Source organism: Cygnus atratus, chromosome 2, assembly GCF_013377495.2.
Source record: "Cygnus atratus isolate AKBS03 ecotype Queensland, Australia chromosome 2, CAtr_DNAZoo_HiC_assembly, whole genome shotgun sequence".
Lineage (NCBI taxonomy): Eukaryota > Metazoa > Chordata > Aves > Anseriformes > Anatidae > Cygnus > Cygnus atratus.
In genome coordinates, this window is record NC_066363.1 from 151,455,260 (window position 1) to 151,467,314 (window position 12,055).

General features: G+C 39.3%; 1 protein-coding gene across 1 annotated transcript in view; it reads right to left on the reverse strand.

Moving 5' to 3' along the window:
• Positions 1-5,416: 5,416 nt before the first annotated feature.
• The window catches only part of ADCY8 (adenylate cyclase 8), a 125,025-nt gene continuing 118,386 nt past the window's right edge, over positions 5,417-12,055 (reverse strand). Inside the window, exons 16-18 of the mRNA XM_035556245.1 lie at positions 9,385-9,477; positions 7,096-7,210; positions 5,417-5,904 (exon numbers count right to left, since the gene is read on the reverse strand). Coding sequence (XP_035412138.1) covers positions 5,417-5,904; positions 7,096-7,210; positions 9,385-9,477 — 696 coding nt within the window. The remainder of the gene's footprint in view (positions 5,905-7,095; positions 7,211-9,384; positions 9,478-12,055) is intronic.

The window sequence follows — 12,055 nt, forward strand, 5'->3', positions numbered from 1 at the left end:
AGGATTTTTTTAAGATGGTTCCATGGAAACTTGTCTTCTAACATCCATACAATGGTTTCTGAAAGGTCATGGGTCCTGCCAAGTTAGCTGCCAGGAAAGGGGGGAAATTAATGGTGCAAGAGATGGCTGCATACTGCTGTGTCAGCTGTGGTGCAGGGGAGATATCCCTTGTGCCCTCATTACCCTGTCAGCTGATCTGGGATGGCCAAGCTGCTGAGAAGCCATTAAAACACCTTGCAATTAACCAGGCTGTTAATGAAAAACAAGCTGTAAAGGCAGCATCTGGACTCACCTTGTGGGATGGATCATGCTGGGGTCTTCTTCCCACCCTTGTTTAAATGTGAAAAATGTTCAATTACAACTCCTAGCATGCCCAAGTCCCTGCTCTTGCCTTTCTCAGGAACAGGACCAAGGGGAAAGAGTTGATGCCACTGTGAGTCTTGGTTTTGCCCATACAAAGTGCACTGACCCCAGAGATGGGGCTGGGGGTCCTGACTCCTGAAAGCAGCATTACACCATCAATCTGGATCCATCCGGAGGGGGCAATCATTCGTCTGAAACGCAATCACTCTGTGATTTATAAAAAACTGGAAAACTGACAGCTTGTCACAATAGTCACTGTGAGCGAAAATGATTAGGAAGAGGGTGTTGTGTTTTTATTATTTTAAGTAACTGATGAGTTAATTAAAATTATACTTAATATCCTGCTGCTGTGAAAATATCCCTTAACATATCCCATGTCACTGCTGTTGGGAGTGGGCTTTGCAATCAGAAGTCATTTTACACATAACGTTATTTTTTTTAAAACCTTAGATTTTCAGCAAACCAGCTGACATTTCTTTTTAGTTCCCTTGTTGTTGTTATGTCACAATGGTGACACTTATTTTATTTTAATATTGCAAAGCTGAAGGAGGAGCTGATTTCTAGACCCTCAAAAAGCACATGCCCTGTGAAACAGGTTTTACAGCATACTAAAAAAGAAAAAAAAATCAGCATTAACATATTCATCAGAAAACAAACAAAAAAAAATCACAAAAAACGCACCTTGGGCTGAGGGAGATCTGGGTCACAAGAAGAAGCATGAGTTGCATTTTACAGGGGATGTTGTCTAACCAACCCTGCACATTGATGTCATTTTTACATAAAAGAGCTGAATGAATCAGTCTCTGGATGTCTCTGTAACTCTGACGGCCTTCACCTAAACAAGCTCTTAGTGGAAAATAGACTGAAAAAAATATATATATTTTTTTTGGGGGGGGGAATTGGACCTTATCTATTAAAGTTACCTAAACCAATGACTAATTTTTTTTCTTTAACCAGGAGAGGTAATGAAAGCATTCCATAAATAGCAACTCAACTGCAGTTTCAAGTGACTAGAGATATGAATATTGAATATTTACCCCTTCTCTCCCATCTGCTGACTGCTCCTCTGTTGTATTTTCCCCTCCTCCAGGAAAGCTCAGAGCTGGGGAAACCGCGAAACACCTCATCATGTCACTGCCTTTGAGCAACACAAAAAGGATTCATGGGGAGGTTAATAAGTTGACTGTGCAATTTTAACGCTTGCCGTGTACCACTGACGATGGTTAATGTGGTTATTTCCTGCTCCTCTGATCACTTCTCTGCGTGCTCGCCAAGTCGGCTGTGGAGCAGGGCTCTCTGCTGCCTGCATCGCAGCTCGGCAGCGCGCAGCGACGGGCCCTTTGGCTACGAGCCACCATCGCTGCGCTGTGTGTTTGTCTAAACTCCTTGACTCCTGCAGCACTTAGGAAAAGGCAGATGAAGTTCTGCTAATGAGGCAAGGATTAGATGAGATATTTTTTTGCTGTGCTTTTCAAAATGTGCAAAGTACTGTGAAGTAATCAGGAATGAATTGAAGCTGAGGACAGTGAGTAATATTTTCCCTGTATGTGCAAAGTCTGCTCTTTGAACTGCTTTGTGTCAGCTAGCACACACCTCTAAATGATATCACACCTAAGCTTTGTTCTCTCCTGAGTCTTAATATGAGCTTAGAGTAGATACCTTGATAGGTATCAGTAGTTAACTGTAACTTTCTGGATAGATATTACTAAAATTGGTTAATGGTATAAATTAATCAACCCTAATACCTGTTCACTGTCTGCAAACAAGCACTCTTGCAACACAGATGGTCTTTACTAGAATGCAGGGTTAATGGTTGCAAATATCCACATGGAGCTTTGCAAATTGATGACTTTGGTACAGAACTATTATCCAGGTAGTCGATATTCTGTCTCCTTTAATGATTAAAAATGAGTACTTCAAAGCTGGCATAAACTGCCCTTGATGCAGTTGATTGTATGTTGCTTTTTGTAAGCTATGGAGTTCAGCTTGTTTGTTTAGAAAACATTGAAGTCAGCAGAGCTTATGGCATGGAGATTGTCAGAGGGACTGAGGTATGAATTTCTGATCAAGCAGCTGGCTGCTGTTTTTTTTTTTTTTTTTTTTTTGTAGTGTACATCGGTAGAAATAAATAAGATGACATCAAAGAGTATATTGAGTTTCTGCCACGGCTTTCTCCTCTTAACGGGAAGAATCTAGCAATGTCCTCGATATTGGCTAGCTGGCTTGGCCAAGGAGCTACAATATCAAGGCAATTCGCCTTTATTATTCAAGCATGTGTGTTTCAAAGGATATTAACCAGGTGTTTTGGCTTTATAGATTCTTCCTGTATGAACAATTCTGTTCTGTATGAACAAGAATCCCTGAAGATAGTGTTGTGAGGGAAAGCTGAATGCACTAATGATACCATGAAATGGAGTAAAACTAGAAGACAGTGCATAAATAGTAGCTGCTGTTCCTCTGAAAACAAATGCTACAACGGGGAATAACACTGCTGAGCCTTTAAGGTCATTGCACTTGGAAAAGGAACAGGCAGTGTAATTGCTGGGGTGACAAATAGCTGCCTCGTGTAGACAAATAGACCAAAGCAGGGATTTACCTACAGCAGACACAGGTGAAATTCCTCACTAAAGAATTATTCATGGTAATGAGCTGATTTGCCACATTCTTTATCTGGTCAACACAGGCTCAGAGTTCTTTAGCAGACAGTTTTTATCGGGAACATAGTTATGTTAATGGGGATTTTGAGAGGGATAACACAGAAAGCCATCCGTGTCTAGGATAAGAAGCAGGAGATTTAGGCCTGTTCTAAAACACAGTGAAGGTGCCCTCAGTCTCCAGTCTCCCAGCCTGTTTAGATAACACTTTCCACTCACTGCTAATTGTCATTACAGAGGCTGGCAGCAGTAGTGAGAATTAGAAAACTGGTTCAGCTGGGATATGCGTTTATCAAGAATTAAATGTTTAGAAAACCAGGAGGAGTGAACCCACATCCAGCAGAGAGATAAGCTGAGGAGAGGACAGCTGTTTTATGAGGAGTTTAAACCAGCCAAAACTTTCTTCTCTATGACTTCAAATACCACTTTAAATGTGAAATTGGTTTAGCTGCTTCAGATATAAGCCATGTCTTGTCTTCTTCTCCTACAGCACCAATACTGTCCTGGGTGGTTGAGGGGCTCTGCTTTACAGTGTTCCTAGGTGGTGTAAAGAGCTGATATTTGTAGGGTCTAAAATCAGTAATCAACTTGAAATAAGAGCTCTGTTACTGGCAGCCTTATCACTGTGTATAACATTTCTGACAGCTTTCTGATATCTGTGATCAGACCCATCCTTCAATGATACAGTTTTCTCTAGAATTTATTTGGCCATTTATTGTTATTTTCTGTTTCTGAAGGCTGCATTCAGCTGATCAAATTTTGCCTGACATACCTATTCTTTAGCTTGTTTTACAATGAAAAGCATTATTTTTGTCATACTACAATTAAACTTTTTTGTGCTTTGATGCCTCTTTTGTTAGCAAACCATGGTGTCTCATAAAATGTAGGAATCAATATTTCTTAGCCAAACTGGCCACCTTTATAAAAATGTGCCCAATCCAGTGGTGACACACCTGGGATATCCTAGTTTTCATTAAAGACTGTGTAACAGCCTGTAAAAAAGCAAGGCCTGTATTTACCAAGAATCCATATGTTGCACTGTATTGGCTGTCTGGGGTCTCGTCTGGGGATTGCTGTGTGATTGCAGGTTCTGCTGCTCCCATCTGTGATTTATTTTAAAGATAATATTTAACGAGACAAGCCCAGCTCCTTTGAGCATACAGACTTGATGAGAGGTTCATTTGTGCGCTTTACTGATCAGTATGAATCATGTTACTGATGCATATAGGTACCTGTGCTATATATTTACTTTTTCCAGGGGAAAGCTGATAAGCTATCCTAAAAAAAAGTCATCCTGTACTTGTTTTAATGCAGGGTTTGTAGCACCTAGGTGTACCATTTCAGCATCCCAACAGGACTGTCTCTGTTCTGGCACACAAACCATTTGGGGTAACCTCAGTCACGGCCTCTCTCCTCCTCCTGAGGTAACCGAGCGGGTGTTCAGCTTTGTCTCCTGTTGTACTTTAGCACATTCTCATTTTACAGCTTGAGATAAGCCTTCTTTTGCTAAAAATGCAGACTGGGGATGGGTTTAAGAGCTAAGCTCAGGAAAGCGAACCAAGGGAATTTGGTTAATTCTTTGACTGGACAAGAGATTCAGCTGTAGACTCCAGACAAGTCCATTTATGTCTTGTGTCATTCAAGATATCTTAGTACATTTGAACCCTTCAGATGGGACTGACAGATATAGCATAGTGCCCACAGGAGAGCCTTGACCTCCTGGAGTGGGTGCTAGAGCTCAGGTGGGTAACAACATGCAACACTGCCTGCAGTGCAGCCTTGTGGGCAAGACACTTCAGTCTCTGTTAACAGCCCATAGCCAGTGACTCAACGGAGTCAGTGGGTTTGGGGTAAAATCTCTCCCTTCTATGTCCCACAGCCTCACATTTGGGCAGATAACATACATAAATCCATTGGCTGTATTGACTAGCTTTTCACTGGTTGTTATGGAGACCAGACAACTAACTTAGATGGATATCACTCTTCTTGAAGACAACTACAAGTGAGAAGAACCTACTCAGTCTCCTTTTGCCTTTGCTTCCACATGACAAGTGTGTTGTCTCAGTTTCCCATGATTTATACAATTTATGTTCTAAATCCCCCCAAGTCAGGGATTTATTCTTGACCTTTTCTGTGGGTAACCAGCACAGCTGAGCAGAGGTCTACAGCTCCTATGGCTGGACATTCAGAGGTGAATCATAGTAAATGGAGAGAGATACTGGCAGCATTTGTAAAAATGGATGAACTGGAATCTCATAAAAATGTCACACCAGAAGATAATCACGCTTATTCTAAAAAAAATTAAACCCTTTTTATTTGTATATTTATTTTTATATATAAAAGAAATACAAAAAAAGAAAAAAAAAAGAAAAAAAAAAAGAACACAAACAAAATGTTGATTATGGCAATTCAGTTTTGTCGGCCCCCTCTGCCTGGGCTGCTGCCTCAGATCCACCGGGAGTGAGCAAAGTCCTCCGGTTATAATGTCCCTTTATGATTCCAGAATTATTGTTCTCATTAAGGATTTGCTTCTGTTTTTGCCTGTTAAGAGACTGTACAAGTCCTAATACAACAGCTGCTAATGAATACTGTCCAGTCAGTTTTCTTGGTTGTAAGATTAAAGGATTTGGTTGAACTCTTCCTAGAAGAAAATATGTTTTGATTTTTCCTTCCTGTTCACTGATACCTTTGACATAAATCTCTCCTCGGTAGTCGAAGGCAAATCCTCGGTCCTTCAGGATCAGATATGTTTCTTCAGGCACTTGTATTCTGTCACTAACTCCTGTGCTGTCCATTCGACTTGCTAAATTAACCGTTTTGCCCCAGATATCATACTGCGGTTTCTTAGCACCGATAACTCCTGCTACGACAGAGCCATGGCTAATCCCTATTACAAAAAAGAGAGGAAGGGAGAGAGAGAACAACCAGTTAGATGAAAATGACTGAAAACCATGTTTGTACTTCAGAATTGTATGAAACCTGTTTCACATATACTTATCTCTAAGTTTAAGGAAAAGGTGCATATAAAAAGAAAGTAAGAAAAAAAGTTCAGGAAAGGTAGAGAACAAAAGTTATATCCTCAGAACTATTTGGCAGGGCATCCATCACAGTGGAACTGCAGTACTTACATGTCATCTGTATTCCACATACTATTGCCAAAATTCCTGCAAAATTATTCTTAAGTAGTAGGAAAGATCTTTCTGGCTCTGCACTTGTTGAAGGCAACCCTGTCAGTGCTATGCAGTCCAGAAATGACATCCTTATGTTCCATGAAGCGAAAATACTAAAGTATTCCTGTGAAGTTATTGGAAGACTATATCTTATGATATTGTTGCATAAATTCAATGCAAGAAATAATATAAAGGTGACTTTTTTTTTTTTTTTCCTACAGTGAAGTTTTAAGAATAAGTTTACTGATAGTGAAAGGCACTTTGGGAAAAAGATCTTACATTTTTAGATTTTCTTAAAAGACTTTATATATACATATACGCAAATACGTATATATGTATAAATTGTTTATAGACATGGTCTCCAAATACAGTTGCATTCACGATGGATAAAAGCTTTGCAAGGGATCCACATTTACTGGACATGGATGAATGTTCCCTGAAAAATCCTGGGAGCTGGAGTTTTCCATGGCTCAAAACTTTTGGGAAGCACTCTGAGTTAGCACAGACAGTGATGATGCTCCTCCATGCTGTGATTAACGAATACACTTCAGCTTTTCTAAGGGTAAGATTGTCTGTAAAGGACATGTTTCTTCTGAGTGGAGTTGGTTTTGGCCAGTGATCCAGTCAGCATAAATAGTCATCAAATTTGTTCCTGCTTTGTTGCATACATTCAGGTCATCCCTACATTCATGTCCCACCCTATTGATTTCCTCCAGGATAATAGTTTACCCTTAGCAGAAGTTTAGAGGTGCTGCCACTGGGACAGATCAGGTCAGAACTGGAATTCAGTTTTTGTGCAAAGTCAAAAGGCTTTGTGCACAAAAACTGTGCATAGAGTTTAGGGTAAGCTACTATTCCCCTTTTTAATTTAAACCACATTTTAATTTTCATGCTTGTACTGTGCTTACCAATGCGGAGCTCAAAGTTGTTAAAAGAATGCTTGTTGATCTCCTGTATACTTTCATTCAAAGCTATGGAGAAGTCAGCCAGAGCACACAAATGCCCCCATTTGTCTTCACATTGCTGAGGAGTCATTAAAAATAATGTTAGAATTGTTTTGCATTTGCCTGTAGAACAGCTCCCACCCATCCCCACCAAGTGCCAAGTATCTTACAGATTTGGAATTTGTGAGAACAGTCTAAATGTGTTAGATCAAAGGCAGATAGGGTATTATTAAAGTTAAAGTAGTGCTTCCCACTTATATTACATCATTTGTATACCTGGATACAAGAAGGCTCACTGTGAAGTACATGGCTTTTATAAGGACAGATAGTGATAAAACAAAGGGGAATGATTTTAAGCTAAGAGTGTATATTTAGATTGGATCTTAGGAGAAAATTCTTCTCTCAGAGGGTGGTGAGGCACTGGAACAGGCTGCCCAGAGAAGCTGGGGATGCCCCATCCCTGGAGGTGTTCAAGACCAGGCTGGTTGGGGCTTTGGGCAACCTGGTCTGGTGGGAGGTGTCCCTGCCCATGGCAGGGGGGTTGGAACTGGGTGATCTTTAAGGACCCTTCCAACCCAAACCTTTCTATGATTCTGTGAAGTACCAAAGAAATCCATTTCCTACCAATAATCCAAAAGGCAAAAATGGGAATTAACAATGCATATGCATATATCTAATGCTGAGAAAAGAAGTATAAAGAGGATTGAGATTGTCCTGATAATGTTATAATGTCACCTCATCTATTATGAAGCCGGGTAATTCTTTCATTTAACAAATTTCCAGTCCATAGGAAGGAAGCATTGCAAGCCCCACCTCCAATCATGCAGTGCAGCCCTCTGACATTTTGATCATCCTCAGTATTTGAGCCAGATCATAAGAATCTCCCTAGCTTCACCCTCTTCTGTTACATTCCTTGTCCTCAGCTTTATTCAGTTCAGGGCATGTCATCTTCCCTCAGCAACCCTCACCTCTTAGATATTGATGCAGTCATATACATATATGTATGAAGATAAGTATATTTAAAACATAGTTATAAATTTCATTAGGCTTTTGTTGTTTAAAAAAGGATGAATTAATCAGTATTGGAAATGCAGTGAAGATTTTCTCCTTTTGAATTTTTACCCTCATCAAGCCTAAAGAATTAGTTAGGAGCTATGTAGCTGTGTCTCTGATGTTCAGTTCTTTGCTCATCTCTGCACAGAAGCAATTTAAGCTGGAACAAACAAACAAAAAAAATCTCATGCATGCCTAGTTTTGTGGATTTCTAGCTGTCAGAATCACTTGTTACTCTGTAGGTGGGAGATGCTCAGCTAGTTACACTCCACATGTTTTATAATGTATTCTAAACAAACAATGGAAATTTTCTAGTTTATAAAGCTCAGTCTAATCTAGTTGCTGTTTTCTTGGCAGTTGCAATCAACGTAGGCAGATCTGATTCCCACTCTCCTGTTGATCTGGGGCAGCACACCCCTGTTCTGTGGTGTTCTTCCTCGTGGGGAGGCACCGGTTGCCAAGCAAGACAGATTTCAACAGAAGCCAACTTCTTGCTGGATGTATTATAGAAACTCATTTTATTCCTTTGGAGACCCCATTTTCAGGCATATTATTGCATGTAACTATGAATGGATTTCTCTCATCTGGCTCATCTGAGGTTCATGGCTATGACAGTGTATGTGTCTTCTGGGGCTGATTTTTTTGCACAGGTTGGTTTGCACCTCTGTAGGTGAGGACAGTGTGCAGACTTCTGGTTTTATGATGCTCTGACATGTCAGCTTTATTTTGATGTATAGTTTATCATTCTGTCTAAAAATACACAGTTACATCCTTGTAATAAATGTTTAAATGCAACCTTGCGCTTACATAAGCATGCTGCTAGTTAACAGATCCTTTCTTTTCATAATTTATTGCAGATTTCCAGTCAGATTCTGCTCTGAGTTACAGTGGTAACTTTAGAGTATGTCCGAAGATATAGATAGACCTGCTCTAGATTCACATCAGTGTGATTGAAAGGAGATTTTTTTCTCTCTGATAAACTTAAATTTGAAGAAAGAATCCATATGGTTCTTGTTCAGAGCACAAGATGGCATTTCAATTCAAGAAGTGCAACTGTTGTCTGCCAGAAGCCCCAAATGTCTATTTTTTTTTAGCATACACAGCTCTATGAACATCAAAAAGATAACACTAATATTTTCTAATATGAATGTTGGGATCACACCAAAAAACTTTGCTTCTTAAAGTAGACTATTCTCTTACCTGTTTTTCAGGTGATAATCCTGACACGGCCATGTATGTACTGCCAATTGTTTTAATTTTTTCAATATCTTGAAATCGCTCTTCACCTAGTAACTAATACACATGTAAAACAAACAACAAACAAACAAACAAAAACAAAAAAAGTGTAATTTTTATTGCAAAATGCTTGTACAGATATAGAAATAAATCTTTGTGTTCATGGTTTCTTCCGGTCATGGCACACAGTTTGCTCTATGTTCTGGGACACACTGAGCTGTGGCTCTTTGCAACATCATCTATTTACAGAGTGCATTCAAGATAAAGCCTGCTGTGCTCTGTAAAGCTGTTTGGTACATTTTGGAATGGATAATATAAGACATGCATATTCCAGCCTAACAAAAATGCAGATGAATCCCGCATTTGCTGAGATATAATCACAGAAAATTAATGAAGACAAACATTCTGTGTATGTGTGCTTGTATATAAGAACACCCAATCACATTAAAGTATTCCTAAATCTCTTTGGGAGGAATTCAGTTTGCTTAAATTAAGTGCTCTTATGACAACGTTTCAGGTGATGAGGCCAGTATTAAAGGGAATTCAGCCAATTAACCATTTAAGCATCTTACACAGTCAGTGGATAGAGGTAGATGCCTCCGAAGAATTTCTATGAGAGACCAAGTCCTCATGCATGGCATGTTTCTCCCTATTTACTACCATGCCTGATGCCAGCATGTTGTCATTGGGTTGTTCCATCTGCACTTTTGTTATGTGTTTACCTCTTCTACAAAAACATCATGGAACCAATAGGAATTAGTAAACACCTGTATTGATGCTAAGTAGGAGTAATAACAATAAATAAATAAATAACAAACAAACAAAAAAATACCGTGCCAGATTAAGAATCTGGAAGAGAAAGAATAAATATTGTCTACTGACTAAAGCCCTGAGTGGAGTGGGAATGTCAATCAGGTCCCTATTTCAAGCCCATCTTCATAGTTTAAATAAGGATTTTGCATTAAGCTGGAATCAGAGCCTTACGTTCCTTGAGAGACCTAGGCAGACTTCAGATTGTGAACTCTACCAATGACAGCAGAACTTTATGTGGAAAGTGGGCATGTGTCACCTCATCACAGGCTTTAAAGATGTGTATTACTGAAGGTAATACCAAAATACCCTAGAAAACTTCAAGACATGCAGTGTGGTATCTAATAAATTCAGGCATCAATATGGTTATGCAGTCCTGGAAAACAACAACCAAAACCACCAACCAAAACCAACCAACCAACCGACCAAAAAATCACAACAACAAAAAAACAACCAAACCACTGTTCCCAGGCAATGAATTTGAAACTTTCAGTTCTAAAGTTGGGATTTAAATTTAAAAAAATTCAAAATTTCAAAAAAAAACCCAAAACTGTGGTCAGGCAAAAAATTAATGGAGTTTTCCCCCTTCTTTTATACAGTGTCATGCATTCTTTTTCCATCTTGTGGGTTTCAGTTTCCTGTCAATTAAAAACTAAAGGGAATATTTTACTCAAAGGGAAAAGCATACCAAAGGCACAACATGAAATATCCCTGGCCATTGAAGTAACCACAGCATACGTCAGCCACAGTGTCGGGGGCTTGGAAGCGTTGCTGTTCATGTACAGATACAACACCATCTGTCTCTAATGGGAGGCTGCACAGCATCGCACAAGGGACACAAAGCCATATGGTTAATGGATCCCTTCCAAGTCAGGAAAGTCCAAAAACTTGACCCGCTTCTCATTTTCTTTAAACTGCCAGAAAAGCCCATTATCTGCATTTCCCTCCTACACGGGCAGCTCTTCCAACTGCTCCCTTAAAGAAAAAGAATGTTTCTCTTTGCTATGCTTTTGTCAGCAGCCTGAGAGCACCAGGTGTGTGGGCAAGGAGAGAAAACGGTCTTGATTAAAAACAGACTATGTTTTCATTTCACATGCTCACTGGAAACAACAGCAGAGAGCACAGTAACAGAAAATGTATGATGAATATCTAAAATGGTTATTTTTAAGGAGGAAAAAAATTATGGGCTCTCAGGAAATTTAAAAGAAATAAACTTATTTTATTTCTTCTCATTCATTATTATTTCTAAATCTCTATTTTTTTTTCTTGCTTTATCTTGTTTATTAAACAACATATTTCCTTCTTCAAGTAATGGTTTATTTACCCATTACTTTCTTCACAGTATGACAGGATGATGGAATTTGTTATTGGGGAAAGGTATTCCCACTCAGGCTTAAGGCAACAGTTATTTGTTACAGCACTTTAAGTAGGCTTGCTAATTTACCAAGATAGTCCAGGAAACATTTTCAATCACTGTAATGTGGTTGGTATCTGAAAAGAAACTGAAGCTTAATCATTCAGTTCATGTACAGCCAAGGTCAGACCCTGTGGTATATTATTGCAGTAGAACGTGTACGAAGTAGTAGAAAAGGAATGCTTCAGGACATGCCACACAACTGCAAAGTAATCAGCGAAGTCTGAAAGCAGGATCCTGCAGGCTGCCAAAAAACATGTTTGTGACAACATAGTATATTAGAACCTGTTTTTATAAACACCATGCAAATCACTGCAGGATAAAGGAAAAGGGAGGGAAAAAGAACCCATGAACTAGAAAGCTCTTATTAAAGAACAAATCCCAACTGTACCATCACTAAGATACACAAAC